Genomic DNA, 15,935 nt, shown 5'->3' on the forward strand with positions numbered 1-15,935 from the left:
AGACTTTTGAGAAGAAAAAAAACATGCAGGGCTTGACATTAACCTGTTTATCCACCTCAGACAAGAAGATGACTGAAAATGTTGTTGTGTTGTTTGATGCAAGAAACCACTTTACAAAATAAAATGAATTATTATTCCCATACCATTAATACAGAGAATCAGACATATTATGCTACCCTCTGCCTATTGGCTTCGTAGCTTATTCATACCTGTCTTAAAATACTACTCTTTTAAGTTAAAAAAAAGCTGTTTACCTTCTAAGATGTCTAGAAATGTACTATTTGTGAAAAGATTAAATGTAATTTAGCTTCTTAATGAGAGAACAGTTTGTCATAGAGTAAACTCTGCCAACTCAGTGGCCCCGCCCATGTGAACAGACAGTGGTTGTAAAACTATGAAACACGGCCCTCTCTCCCAATCCTATTTAAGCCCCTTGACGGAAATGTAACTTCCTATTCCGAGGACGTTAGGGTGACGGTCTGCTAAACACTTGTATGTGACCAATAACATTTGATTTGACACTGAACCAAAAAAGGCACAATCTTCCAGCTGATGGTGAAACTCGAGTTGTACTGCATTATTTCACTCTAAAGCACAAATTCATGTTGTTACTGCTATGAACAGAGAAAGTTAAATATTCCTCGCTCTTAAAAAAGACTAAAGCCACTAATAATAACAACGCAAACCTATAGATACACTCTCCTACCCATTCATTACTACTGCAGTGCTTGTTGTAGCGCTGGGTGGAAATAGGAAAAACGTGCATTTTATGGCCTCTTAAAAGTGTTGAACACAAAGTGTTGACAGTGTTGAGTAAGAACTTAAACATGAACTCACTCATAAAAACAGCAGCTATTTGCTGTATTCGTTGACAGTCTCTCTCTAGTAATTTTCTTTTTTTTAATTTTTGAAATCTCACAGTATCAACTTTGCTGGACTTTTTTTGTATGGCTGCTTTGTTACTGCAGACACGGTCATCTGAGCCATCCGATTGGCCAGCGGTTAGCTTATATTGCACTTAATTTGATCTCTGGGCCTGCCGGGAAGGAAGAGTTTGTACCTTCCGACACATGAAATGGTACAAAATGGCAACAGTTTGCCTACCCGGCGTGTAGGGCAGCTGAATCGCATGCACCTACCGGCAACAGCCCGAGACCAATAGAAAAACACAAGGCTTTATCGTTGTTTTTTTTACAGAAATGTTTGGTGCTCGACTAGGAATGCCTTGAAGATCGACCAGTGGGTCGATATCGACCGTTTAGTGACCACTGCTCTAGAAAGTTTAGTGAAGTTCAATCTCGGGCTTCTCTCAGTAGGCATCTGTGCGGCAGTCCTGGGGGAGCTGCACGGGCAGTCTCGGGGCTACGCACGTGTGCAGCTTAGAGTGAACATTGGTGAACATAAGAGCAGCTCTTGTTTACAGTCTGGCAACCATCTTGGTGGCATGGTTTAAGATATTCAAGTTACCATTACTTTAAGGAACAAAGTCGATGACCTTGTGTTATAGGTTGTGTAATAGTAGAGTAGAGGCAGTCCTATTCTTATATAATTGACTTCCCCTGTTGGCTAGCCAACTGAAGCTCCCTCAGCCACTTGACTCGATGGAGTCGGGGGAACAAACGTATTGACGCAGATGATAATTCTATTCTGCCCATATTCCAAGGAGTATTTTAATGTAGTCTGCTTGCCAGTTGGTGGTTATTTTCCATGTTAACATAATTTTGCTGGTGGCCTACTTTTTGATCTGCTTCTGAATGTAGACCTACATGATGGATGACAGAAAGATAGAGACGAGAGGAGGGGGAGTACACAGCTGGAATTATGTAAAAAAAAGTGCGTGGGAGAGAAGAACAGATAGAAGGAGAGTGAGTATTTATGGTGCCTTAATATGTATTAAAAGGTTATTATTGCTCTACTGGGAAACTGAGGAGAATGTAGCCAGGAGTGTCAGATATTGAGGGAAAAATAAAGGGGGTGTGGGTCAATGTTCCCTCAAATTTGCTCTTCTATCATTATAAGAATATGTTCTTAACTGACTTGCCTGGTTAAATAAAGGTAAAAAAAAAATGTTTTAAAAAAATTAACCCACAGTAGCAGCCAATGTGTGGTGCTCAATGTAGGCCGGGCTTGACATTAACCTGTTTATCCACCTCAGACAAGGAGATGACTGAAAATGTTGTTGTGTTGTGTTATGCAAGAAACCACTTTACAAAATAAAATGCATTATTATTCCCATACCATTAATACAGAGAATCAGACATATTATGCTACCCTCTGCCTATTGGCTTCGTAGCTTATTCAAGCCTGTCTCAAAATACAACACTGCTCACTGCTCCTTTGATACAAAAAAGCTCTTTACCTGACTTGATTTTCTAAGATTTTAAGAAAAGTACATGTTTTGTGTTCTTGTAGGAAGTAATCACCCCCCTAATGCTGACTATTAAATGATCTATAACGGGGCTAATAACTCACTAACTAGCAAAGGATATGAACAAAATGTGCACACGTGGCTACATGCAGCTCTCGCTTTGATCTCAAAACAAGTGCATCTACTCATGGCCACTCATTCTGTAAACACTGTCCAGTTGAATGTAAATGACACAGATCCATATATGGCAATGGTCTATTTGCATATAGGCCTACTGCAGCTCTGATTGTTTATGCCGCACAGGTCTGGGTAGAGTAGTGCGTGTCAATGCAATAGAATCCTACTCCAATGTGTTCTGCCTGCAACAAAATATCTTGCACAGCTTGTTTTGTTACTGTATGTTGCATTGAAAGTGGATAATATTGCGTTGATTCAATCACAAATGCCACAGTAAAGGGTCAAAGTTGATAGTGTTAACACGGTCACCAACCTTTTCTGAGTCAAGATCACTTTGAGTCAAAATGCAAGCCGAGATCTACCGGTCCAATTTTTTTTAACATTACTTTAAGAAAATGTAAGCCTATGTAACATGAATTCATTAATAACAGTACTGTAGCAGTGAGGTTTATGCAGTAAGCTACAATATAGGCCCAGTACATTATCACCGCATGTTGACTTTCTTGAATTGCCCAGCCAATGTATTGTTGTTTGGGCCATTTTTTACATTATATTTCTACATTTAAGGTAGGCTATATGATCACACCGCTGATAGATCCGTTGTTGTATTACTTGTGAAGCACAGCTGAGTGAGCATGCATTTAAATCATTTTTGCCTATTATTTTTTATTTTATTGTGCTGATGGTGACAGCATCTGATGGTCAGTCTCAGTGGAGGGACTGAGGGTCCGCCTCTCAACCCTCTGCTCTCCCTTTCCTCCGCTGACACTGACTGATGGTGAAACTCGAGTCGCAACGCATCATTTCTGCCGCATGCACACATTTATGTTACTGCTACGAACAGAGAAAGTTAAATATTCCTCGCTATTAAAAAAGACCCCCAAGCCGCTAATAACAACAACGCAAACCTATAGATACACTTTCCTACTCATTAATTACTGCTGCAATGCTTGTTGTAGTGCTGAGACGAAATAGGAAGAATGCACATTTTATAGTTTATATAAGTGTTGAACACAAAGTGTTGACAGTGCTGAGTAAGAACTTAAACGTGAACTCACTCCTAAAAACAGCATATATTTGCTGCATTCGTTGACAGCCTCTCTCTAGTCATGGTTTTAAACGTTTTGAAATCTCACAGTATCAACTGTGCTGTGCCGTATCTTATTGCTGCTACATGGCTGCAGACACGGTCATCTGAGCCATCTGGTAAGTTTATAGTGCACATGATTTGCTCTCTGGGCCCGCGGGGAAGGAAGAGTTTGTACCTTCAGGCACATGAACTGGAACAAAATGGCCAAAGTAAACCTACCCGGAGCACAGGGCAGCTGAATCGCGTGCATCTACCGGCAACAGCCTGAGACTAATAAAAACAATATCTTTGGGGTTTTTACAGAAATTAATTCCTTGGAGATCGACCAGTGGATCGCGATCGACTGTTTGGTGACCACCATTCTAGAAAGTTTTGTAAAAATCAGTCTCGTTCTCTCTGTTGGCTTCTGGGCGGCAGTTCGAGGGAAGCTGTGCATGCAGCTTAGAGTGAACATGGGTGTAACCATAGAAATAGAATTGGTAGCTGAACATAAGAGCAGCTCTTGTTTACAGTCTGGCAACCATCTTGGTGGCATGGTTTAAGATATTCAAGTTACCATTACTTTAAGGAACAAAGTCGATGACCTGGTGTTATAGGTTGTGTAATAGTAGAGTAGAGGCAGTCCTATTCTTATATAATTGACTTCCCCTGTTGACTAGCCAACTGAATCTCCCTCAGCCACTTGGCGAGATGATGTCGGGGGAACAGAAGTGTTGACGCAGATTCTAATTCTCATCTGCCCTTTATTCTAAGGAGTATTTTAATATAGTCTGCCCGACAGTTGGTGGTTATTTTCCATGTTCACGTAATTTTGCTGGTGGCCTACTTCTTGATCTGCTTCTGAATGTAGACACACATGACGTGGACATATGGCTAACATTTATTTATTGTGTAGCTGACAAACTGTACTTGTGATTTCTTCATCCTTTATCTCGACTTCGTCTCGGGCCTAACAACACCCGTGCCAATACATGCTCCAAACAGCGGCTTCTCTTCTTCTTCTTCATTATCACTTAAATAGAACAAACACGCCTCTCTAACATTTCAAACTTCTCAGAACAAAAGTTTTGCTTTGTGTTTGTATTTTTTTGTTAGAATTTGGACTAATCTTGTACTTTCTCCCATGGTTACAGTTTCAGGTTGCACTTTTTAAGGTTCTGGTTCCTTATCTCTTTTCTCTCTTTGACCCTCTCTCCCACGCCCAATTTTTCAGTTTTTGATTTGTTAAAAAAGTTTGAAATATCCAATAAATGTCGTTCCACTTCATGATTGTGTCCCACTTGTTGTTGATTCTTCACAAAAAAATACAGTTTTATATCTTTATGTTTGAAGCCTGAAATGTGGCAAAGTTTCGCAAAGTTCAAGGGGGCCGAATACTTTCGCAAGGCACTGTAGATAATAAACAAAAGTGAAATAAACAATAACAAATTAACAGTAAACGTTACACTCGTTACACATTCCAAAAGAATACCGATATTTCAAATGTCATATTACATCTATATACAGTGTTGTAATTGTGTGCAAATAGTTAAAGTACAAAAGGGAAAATAAATAAACATAAATATAGGTTGTATTTACAATGGTGTTTGTTCTTCACTGATTGTGTAATGAGTTTCCTCCTCTTCTTCCGAAGAGGAGAGGCGAAACGGATCAGAGGACCAATACGCGGCGTGGTAATTTTCCATGGTACTTTTTAATGCTATAAGGTACACATGAACAAACTAACAAAACAAGAAATGTGAAACTCAAAACAGTCCTATCTGGTGCACACACAGAGACAGGAACAATCACCCACAAACACACAGTGAAACCCAGGCCACCTAAGTATGATTCTCAATCAGAGACAACTAATGACACCTGTCTCTGATTGAGAACCATACTAGGCCGAAAACATAGAAATTCCCAAAACCTAGACAAACAAACATAGACTGCCCACCCAACTCACGCCCTGACCATACTAACTAAATACAAAAACACAGAAAATAAAGGTCAGAACGTGACAGTACCCCCCCCCAAAGGTGCGGACTCCGGCCGCAAAACCTTGACCTATAGGGGAGGGTCTGGGTGGGCGTCTGTCCGCGGTGGCGGTTCTGGCGCGGGACGCGGACCCCACTTCACCATTGTTTTAGTCCGCCTCATTTTCCGCCTCCGTGGCTTTCTCACCATGGCAACCCCTCTCAATGACCCCACTTCACAGAGGGGCAGCTCGGGACAGAGGGGCAGAAGCTCTGGACAGAGGGGCAGGGGCTCTGGCGCCTCTGGGCTGAGGGGCTCTGGCGCCTCTGGGCTGAGGGGCTCTGGCGCCTCTGGGCTGAGGGGCTCTGGCGCCTCTGGGCTGAGGGGCTCTGGCGCCTCTGGGCTGAGGGGCTCTGGCGCCTCTGGGCTGAGGGGCTCCGGCAGCGGCGCCGGACAGGCGGGACGCTCCGGCAGCGGCGCCGGACAGGCGGGAGGCTCCGGCAGCGGCGCCGGACAGGCGGGAGGCTCCGGCAGCGGCGCCGGACAGGCGGGAGGCTCCGGCAGCGGCGCCGGACAGGCGGGAGGCTCCGGCAGCGGCGCCGGACAGGCGGGAGCACCTGCAGGGAGGAGACTGAGAGACAGCCTGGTGCGTGGGGCTGCCACAGGAACTACCAGGCTGGGGAGACTTTCAGGAGGCTTGGTGTTAGGAGGAGCCTGAAAGACCGGGCTGTGGGGGAGCACTGGAGCTCTGGTGCGCAACCTTGGCACCACTTCCCCAGGCTGGACAACTACTCGAGCCCGGACCCTCCAGAGTGCAGGCACAGGTTGAACCGGGCTGTGGGTAAGCACGGGAGATCTAGTGCTTACTACACGCACCTCTCCCCTAGGCTCCACTCCCACAGTTGCCCGGTACGAGCGGAGCGCAGGCAGAGGACGCACTGCACCCTCCCAGCGCCCGGAGACACAGCACGCAGAGCCGGCGCAGGATAACCTGGACCAAGACTGCGTACCGGCGACCAGACCCGCTGAGCAGGCACCATACGCCCTGGCTCAATGCCCACACTCGCATGGCACTCTCGGGGGGCTGCCCTATAGCGCACCGGGCTATGGACACGCACTGGCGACACCGTGCGCTCAACCGCATAACACGGTGCCTGACCAGTAATGCGCTGCTTATCATAAGCACGAGGAGTGAGCTCAGGTCTGCTACCTGGCTTAGTACCACACCTCGTGTGCCCCCCCCCCAAAAAAATTTGGGGCTGCCTCTCGTACCTGTCGCACTGCCGTGCTGGCTCCTCATATTGCCGCCGCTCAGCTTTCGCTGCCTCCAGCTCTGCTTTGGGGCTGCGATTTTCCCCAGCCCGTGCCCAGGGTCCCTCTCCGTTCAGTATCTGCTCCCATGTCCAGGAGTCCTGTGATGGTGGCCTCTGTTGTTGATGCTGCTGCTGCTGTCGTCGCTGTCCTTTACCACGCCGCTTGGTCCGATTTTGGTGGGTGATTCTGTAATGAGTTTCCTCCTCTTCTTCCGAAGAGGAGAGGCGAAACGGATCGGAGGACCAATACGCGGCGTGGTAATTTTCCATGGTACTTTTTAATGCTATAAGGTACACATGAACAAACTAACAAAACAAGAAATGTGAAACTCAAAACAGTCCTATCTGGTGCACACACAGAGACAGGAACAATCACCCACAAACACACAGTGAAACCCAGGCCACCTAAGTATGATTCTCAATCAGAGACAACTAATGACACCTGTCTCTGATTGAGAACCATACTAGGCCGAAACATAGAAATTCCCAAAACCTAGACAAACAAACATAGACTGCCCACCCAACTCACGCCCTGACCATACTAACTAAATACAAAAACACAGAAAATAAAGGTCAGAACGTGACAGATTGCCCCTTTTCCATGTTCATACATTTGTCAGGAGGTTAGGAAGTGCAGCTCAGTTTCCACCTCATTTTGTGGGCAGTGTGCACATAGTCTGTCTTCTCTTGAGAGCCAGGTCTGCCTTCGGCGGCCTTTCTCAATAGCAAGTCTTTGCTTGCTGAGTCTGTACATGGTCATCAAAGATTTCCTTAATTTTGGGTCAGTCACAATGGTCAGGTATTCTGCCACCATGTACTCTTTCTTTAGGGCCAAATAGCATTCTAGTTTGCTCTGTTGTTTTTGTAAATTCTTTCCAACGTCTCAAGTAATTATCTTTTTGTTTTCTCGTGATTTGGTTGGGTCTAACTGTGTTACTGTCATGTGGCTCTGTAGGGTGTGTTTGTGTTTGTGAACAGAGCCCCAGGACCAGCTTGCTTAGGGGGCCCTTCTCCAGGTTCATTTCTCTGTTGTTGATGGCTTTTGGAATCGCTTCCTTTTAGGTGGTTGTAGAACTTAACGTCTCTTTTCTGGATGTTGATCATTAGTGGTATCGGCCTAATTCTGCTCTGCATGCATTATTTGGTGTTTTACGTTGTACATGGAGGATATTTTTGCAGAATTCTGCATGCAGTCTCAATTTGGGCTTTCTCAGAACTCACAACCATAAAGGGCAATGGGTTCTATAACTGATTCAAATATTTTAAGCCAGATCCTAATTGGTATGTCGAATTTTACATACAGTTGAAGTCGGAAGTTTACATACACTTAGGTTAGAGTCATTAAAACTTGTTTTTCAGCCACTCCACAAATTTCTTGTTAACAAACTATAGTTTTGGCAAGTCGGTTCGGACATCAACTTTGTGCATGACACAAGTCATTTTTCCAAAAATGGTTTACAGACAAATTATTTCACTTATAACTCACTGTATCACAATTCCAATGGGTCAGAAGTTTACATACACTAAGTTGACTGTGCCTTTAAACAGCTGGGAAAATTCCAGAAAATGATGTCAGGGCTTTAGAAGCTTCTGGTAGGCTAACTTACATTATTTGAGTCAAGTGAAAGTATACCTGTAGATGTATTTCAAGGCCTACCTTCAAACTCCTCTTTGCTTGACATCAATGGAAAATCAAAAGAAATCAGCCAAGATCTCAGAAAATAAATTATAGACCTCCACAAGTCTGGTTCATCCTTGGGAGTAATTTCCACACACTTGAAGGTACCACGTTCATCTGTACAAACAATAGTACACAAGTATAAACACCAAGGGACCACGCAGCCGTCATACCGCTCAGGAAGGAGATGCATTCTGTCTCCTAGAGATGAACGTACTTTGGTGCGAAAAGTGCAAATCAATCCCAGAACACCCCAAAGGACCTTGTGGAGATGCTGGAGGAAACGGGTACAAAAATATTTATATCCACAGTAAAACGAGTCCTATATCGACATAACCTGAAAGGCCGCTCAGCAAGGAGGAAGCCACTGCTCCAAAACAGCCATAAAAAAGCCAGACTACAGTTTGCAACTGCACATGGGGACAAAGATCGTACTTTTTGGAGAAATGTCCTCTGGTCTTATGAAACAAAAATAGAACTGTTTGGCCATAATGAGCATCGTTATGTTTTGAGGAAAAAGTGGGAGGCTTGCAAGCTGAAGACCACTATCCCAACCATGGTGGCAGCATCATGTTGTGCGGGTGCTTTCCTGCAGGAGGGACTGGTGCACTTCACAAAATAGCTGGCATTTTGAGGAAGTAAAATTATGTGGATATATTGAAGCAGCATCTCAAGACATCAGTCAGGAAGTTAAAACTTGGTCGCAAATCTGTCTACCAAATGGACAATCACCCAAAGTGGCCATCACAAAGCCCTGACCTCAATCCTATAGAAAAGTATGTGCAAGCAAGGAGGTCTACAAACCTGACTCAGTTACACCAGCTCTGTCAGGAGGAATGGGCCAAAATTCACCCCTTATTGTGGGAAGCTTGTGGAAAGCTACCCAAAACGTTAAAGCTTGGTCGCAAATGGGTCTTCCAAATGGACGATGACCCCAAGCATACTTCCAAAGTTGTGGCAAAATGGCTTAAGGACAACAAAGTCAAGGTATTGGAGTGGCCATCACAAAGCCCTGACCGCAATCCAATTAAAAATTAGTGGGCAGAACTGAACAAGTGTATGCGAGCAAGGAGGCCTCCAAACCTGACTCAGTTACACCAGCTCTGTCAGGAGGAATGGGCCAGAATTCACCCAGCTTATTGTGGGAAGGTTGTGAAAGGCTACTGGAAACGTTTGACCCAAGTTAAACAATGTAAAGGCAATGCTACCAAATACTAATTGAGTGTATGTAAACTTCTGACCCACTGGGAATGTGATGAAAGAAATAAAGCTGAAATAAATCATTCTCTGCTATTATTCTGGTATTTCACATTCTTCAAATAAAATTGTGATCCTAACTGACCTCAGACTATAATTTTTACTATGATTAAATATCAGGAATTGTGAAAAACTGAGTTGAAATGTATTTAAATGTATGTGTATGTAAACTTCTGACTTAAACGGTATGTTCCTTTTGATGGCATAGAAGGCCCTTCTTGCCTTGTCTCTCAGATCGTTCACATCTTTGTGGAAGTTACCTGTGGCGCTGATGTTTAGGCCGAGGTATGTATCGTTTTTTTGTGTGCTCTAGGGCAACGGTGTCTAGATGGAATTTGTATTCGTGGTCCTGGCAACTGGACCTTTTTTGGAACACCATTATTTTTGTCTTACTGAGATTTACTCTCTCTCTCTCTCTCACAGAGCACACTCGCGCTCGCAGGAAGAGCATTGCCACTGCGAGACAGCCAAGCATGGAAATCCCTCCCACTGCCCCCCAACAACCCTTCAGACAACAAGTAAGTACTCGAAAATGCTATATTACCTCTTTCCATTATTATAGTGTCATTTCCACTTATTCTAGGGCATACAGTAAAGTGCTACCCACTATTAGCTTCACTTCCTGCTCTCTATCATTATTCTCCCTCATTACCCGGTTCTCTTTTATTCAGAGCAGAATTGATAATAGTCATTCTTTCATTTTTTATTGAACCTTTATTTAACTAGGCAAGTCAGTTTAAGAACAAATTCTTATTTACAATGACGATCTACCCTCCCAGGCCAAACACACCCCTAACCCGGATCATGCTGTGCCAATTGTGCACCGCCCTATGGGACTCCCGATCACTGCGGGTTGTGACACAGCCTGGGAACAAACCAGGGTCTGTAGTGACGCCTCTAGCCTTGCAATGCAGTGCCTTAGACTGCTGCGCCACTCAGGAGGCTAGTAGTAGATAGTAGGCTAACTGTAATGCTACTAATTTACCGATTCCAAATTAAAAGTACATTATAGCAGTATGGGATACACCTGTACATTTCACCAGTTCAACCCCAAAAGAATACTCATGCCAGTTGAGTTTTCAAGTCTTCAAATAGGCTTACACCATCCATCTTAGTGGCTGAATTCGCATAGCCCACTGAAAGAACAATATTGAATTAGCCATTGTTGCTTCATCTGTAGCCCAATAGGCTCCTCCAGTGGTCATCTGAAGGAAGCAAAACACAAACACTTCCAAAGTGGGTTCCTCTCCTCAACCTCCATCAGTACCACAACCATCACCACCACAAATAACATGGATTCATGCTAACACTGATTTCGCAGATAGCGCCTATTTTGAAAGAAGGGTTTAATGCAGTGATTGTAAGTCGGTCTGGAGCGAATTACAAGAGCTTCTGCTAAATGACAATTTTTTAAAAATGAAATGGACATCTCCACCTGTGTAATGGTCTCCACTCTTGTCCCCAACAGAGCTTCCTCAGTCGAAAGTTGAAGGGCTCCATCAAAAGGGCAAAGAGCCAGCCCAAGCTGGATCGAACCAGCAGCTTCCGCCACATGATTCTACCCCGTTTCCGTAGTGCTGATCAGGAGAGGTAGGTAGCGCTTTCCCAAACGATTGGATGTGTGACACTCTATAAATATTTATTTTACACTCCTTTTTTTGTGTATTTACCTGGTGTTTTCCAATATGTACAGTTTATGTTAACAGTGGTTACTTTTGGGTACTTATTGCAAGAATTTAACACAATTTTTAACCCTACCTGGTACCAGATTTTATGTTTAGTAGTGTTTGTTTCAATGCACTTTTTCCCTTAACATTGTAATGGGACCACAGTGTGTCTCAATTAACCTCTCTCTCTCTCTCTCTCTCTCTCTCTCTCTCTCTCTCTCTCTCTCTCTCTCTCTCTCTCTCTCTCTCTCTCTCTCTCTCTCTCTCTCTCTCTCTCTCTCTCTCTGTCTGTCTGTCTGTCTGTCTGTCTGTCTGTCTGTCTGTCTGTCTGTCTGTCTGTCTGTCTGTCTGTCTGTCTGTCTGTCTGTCTGTCTGTCTGTCTGTCTGTCTGTCTGTCTGTCTGTCTGTCTGTCTGTCTGTCTGTCTGTCTCTCTCTCTCAAGGACTCGTCTAATGCAGAGCTTCAAGGAGTCCCACTCTCATGAGTCCCTGCTCTCCCCTAGCAGTGCAGCGGAGGCTCTGGACCTCACGCTGGATGAAGATGCTGTCATCAAACCTGTCCACTCCAGCATATTGGGCCAGGAGTATTGCTTTGAGGTGAGTGCCCTTCTGAGAGAAGAATAGTGTATAGTATCTCTCCTAATATTAAATCTAAAACAGTTATTACAGCTCGGTCTTCCAAGTTGATGTGTCATGGTGATAGTAGTGGATCAACTGTTACACACTAACAAGCAACAAACGATATCATTGATGAATTCACTTCTGTGTCTGTTTGACTGTAGGTGACCACCATTTCAGGGACAAAATGCTTTGCCTGCCGCTCGGCTGCAGAGAGAGACAAATGGATTGAGAATCTACAGAGAGCTGTCAAGCCCAACAAGGTGAAAAAATAGAGAGGAACAAGAACCCTGCTTGCAGTCCACACTCAAAATGCCTTTTATCAAAATGCCTTTCATCTCCATTAGTTTCAGCAGTCTTCACCCCTCTCTCTCCAATGCTCCCATTTTAGGACAATAGTCGAAGGGTGGACAATGTGCTTAAGCTGTGGATCATTGAGGCCAGGGACCTTCCTCCTAAGAAGCGGTACTATTGTGAGCTGTGTCTGGATGACATGCTGTACGCTCGCACCACCAGCAAGCCCCGCACGGACACTGTCTTCTGGGGCGAGCACTTTGAGTTCAACAACTTGCCTGCCATTCGTAGCCTACGCCTGCACCTTTACAAGGAGACAGACAAAAAGAGACGCAAGGTGTGTGTCTGTCTATGGCGGTTGTATTTCTCCTTGTGTATCTTTTGTGTTTGCAGAGTTACTCAAATATTTACTTCTATTCTATTCTCCGTTCTGTTCTCTAACCTAGGAGAAGAGCACATACCTCGGCCTGGTCACTATCCCCATATCGAGCATCACAGGCAGGCAGTTTGTGGAGCAGTGGTATCCGGTGATCCAGCCCAGTGCTTTGGCTAAGGGTGGCGGTGTAGGCGGTGGCAAGGTCATCAATGCCTCAATCCGCCTCAAGTCCCGCTACCAGACCATGAGTATCCTGCCCATGGAGCTGTACAAGGAGTTCGCTGAGTACATCACCAATAACTACCGTACGCTGTGTGCCGTGCTGGAGCCTCTGCTCAGTGTCAAAAGCAAAGAGGAGGTGGCGTTCGCGCTGGTGCACATTCTCCAGAGCACGGGCAAGGCGAAGGTAGGAAGGAAGGCACTAAAGCAGAGGTGGCCAAGCACTCCTGTTAGAGAGTAACCTCTTTCTGAGGTTATTGTAAATGAGGCCTTTAGCATCTTTCCTGGCCCCTGTGTCTGTTGTACAATGTGTTTGTGTGAGCATGTTCTTTTTTCAGGACTTCCTGTCAGACATGGCGATGTGCGAGGTGGATAGATTCATGGAACGAGAGCATCTGATCTTTCGAGAGAACACCCTTGCTACTAAAGCCATAGAGGAGTACCTCAAATTGATTGGGCACCGGTACCTCAAGGATGCCATAGGTAAAACTGCAAATTATTTTATTTTATACCAATACCAGTGTAAAATGACCAAATCCAGACCTGGGTTCAAATGCTATTTGAAATCAATCAAATACTTTTAGCGTTTGCTTTAGCCTGCCTGGACTGCCCACTGAGCGAGCTTTGCTAAAGTATTTGAAATGATGAGTGACAATGATGTTGATGAGAAGACTATGATGGTGATGATGATGAAGAAGAAGATACTGATGAGGATTAATGGACGGTTGTCTCGTTGACAGGGGAGTTCATTCGAGCTTTATACGAGTCAGAGGAGAATTGTGAAGTGGATCCCATGCGTACTCCACCGTCTGTCCTGGCTGACCACCAAGCCAATCTTCGCATGTGCTGCGAGCTGGCACTCTGCAAGATTGTCAACTCTCATTGGTCAGAATTTCTTCCACATGACTACGCCATTGTACAAATGTGTCAGTAACACAGTGTCCTTTCTAGTATGATGGGCTGTTTGTCCCCCCCCCCCCAAAAAAAAAGTTTGCAATGAAAAATAAAGTACTATTCTATCCTTCTGTCCTACCCTTCTATTCTAGTGTGTTTCCACGGGAGCTGAAGGACGTATTTGCCTCCTGGAGGGTCCGGTGTGCCGAGCGGGGAAGGGAGGACATCGCAGACCGCCTCATCAGCTCCTCCCTCTTCCTACGCTTCCTGTGTCCCGCCATCATGTCGCCCTCTCTCTTCAACCTCACCCAGGAGTACCCCGGAGAGCGGACCTCCCGCACACTCACCCTCATCGCCAAGGTGGTGCAGAACCTGGCCAGCTTCTCCAAGTCAGTCACCACCTTCTCTCCTATGTAGCCTTCCCTTTTTTTAGCCTTCCCTCACATTTAGCCTCCCCTCACCTGTCCTCTAACAATTAACCTGCCTTTCCCAAAATGATCCAGTATGTCCACTACCAACCAAGCCTTGTTAAGTCATGATCTATGTCCTCAGCCAGTTCCTCTTCCAGGAACCAATCCATTAATTATTTCCACGACATTGCGATTGAGTCATACATGCTTAAGACTTGCTTAAGTCTTACTATGCGTTATAACTGTATCATAATACATTATATCAGTCAGCATGAAGTAAACTATTCTGAAATAAGCTTGTCCTTTGGTGACAGTGAATGAAGAATTCATCCAACATGATTGTCCACAAACATGATGACCGTAACAGGTTTCAATGGCACAAATGTTCAGAGGGTGGAGAAGTCTGTGTGCACAGATACTATTTCTTTTAGCGATGTTCTTGGCACATTGCAGACAAGGTTACAGTACGAATAATTCAATTCTCCCCCTCACCATCACCTGTTGTTCATACTGTATCCTTCCATCTTCCTCACCTGCTCTTTCATTCTTTGCATTCTCACACTGTCTGTCTCCCCTCTCTTGTTTTCTCTCCGTACGCCCTTATCACTATTTCTCTGTACTTCGCCATACTATGTATCTTGTCCCTTTCTCCCTCAATCTTTCACTGTCTGTGGGAACTTCTTTCTCTCTTTCCCCCCACTCTCTCTATGCTCCCCCCACGCTGCTGTCTCTTCTGCCCTCAGGTTTAGTGGCAAAGAGGACCACATGTGTTTCATGAACGAGTTTTTGGAGATGGAGTGGGGCTCCATGCAGCAGTTCCTGTACGAGATCTCCAACATGGACACTGGGAGCAATGCCGGGGGCTTTGAGGGCTACATCGACCTGGGCAGGGAGCTGTCAGTGCTCCACAGCCTGCTGTGGGAAGTCATGGCCCAACTGAGCAAGGTAATGGGGAATCCCATAGAATTCTATGGTCACTCCCAAAAAGGCCAACTTTGAATCGTTGATGTCCCAGGCTTATATGCACAACAGCCTGGAGAGGTAATGGGGTGCAAAGGAGCAAAATACATTAACTAATTAAATACAGTTGGGAAAGAGGTAGTTGTTTGGGCTAAATTATAGGTGGGCTACAGGTGCAGTAATCTGTGAGCTGCTCTGACAGTTGGTGCTTAAAGCTAGTGAGGGAGATAAGTGTTTCCAGTTTCAGAGATTTTTGTAGTTCGTTCCAGTCATTGGCAGCAGAGAACTGGAAGGAGAGGCGGCCAAAGAAAGAATTGGTTTTGGGGGTGACTAGAGAGATATACCTGCTGGAGCGCGTGCTACAGGTGGGAGATGCTATGGTGACCAGCGAGCTGAGATAAGGGGGGACTTTACCTAGCAGGGTCTTGTAGATGACATGGAGCCAGTGGGTTTGGCGACGAGTATGAAGCGAGGGCCAGCCAACGAGAGCGTACATGTTGGTCCACCAGACTCTTCAGGCATTTGGGCGGAATTCTCTGGGAACGAGATTATGAGGAGTGTGTCCGTCTAGGTTCAAACCCTGGTCGTCTGAACACCACACACATGCGTAAACCCGCAGAATCTAAAGCCTGGTCACAATCTTTAGGTCTCAGGTAAGG

At 45.0% G+C, this 15,935-nt stretch overlaps 1 protein-coding gene across 9 annotated transcripts in view; it reads left to right on the forward strand.

Annotated features, from left to right (window-relative positions):
• Positions 1-15,935, forward strand: part of LOC118399441 (ras/Rap GTPase-activating protein SynGAP-like) — a 95,847-nt gene that overhangs the window by 57,239 nt on the left and 22,673 nt on the right. For all 9 annotated transcript variants that reach the window (XM_052472111.1, XM_052472112.1, XM_052472109.1 and 6 more), the window contains 10 exons: positions 10,263-10,357; positions 11,308-11,429; positions 11,949-12,102; positions 12,288-12,386; positions 12,515-12,754; positions 12,864-13,199; positions 13,351-13,495; positions 13,753-13,897; positions 14,059-14,295; positions 15,060-15,261. In XM_052472111.1, the coding sequence (XP_052328071.1) occupies positions 10,263-10,357; positions 11,308-11,429; positions 11,949-12,102; positions 12,288-12,386; positions 12,515-12,754; positions 12,864-13,199; positions 13,351-13,495; positions 13,753-13,897; positions 14,059-14,295; positions 15,060-15,261 (1,775 nt within the window). The remainder of the gene's footprint in view (positions 1-10,262; positions 10,358-11,307; positions 11,430-11,948; positions 12,103-12,287; positions 12,387-12,514; positions 12,755-12,863; positions 13,200-13,350; positions 13,496-13,752; positions 13,898-14,058; positions 14,296-15,059; positions 15,262-15,935) is intronic.

This window comes from Oncorhynchus keta, chromosome 20 (assembly GCF_023373465.1).
Source record: "Oncorhynchus keta strain PuntledgeMale-10-30-2019 chromosome 20, Oket_V2, whole genome shotgun sequence".
NCBI lineage: Eukaryota > Metazoa > Chordata > Actinopteri > Salmoniformes > Salmonidae > Oncorhynchus > Oncorhynchus keta.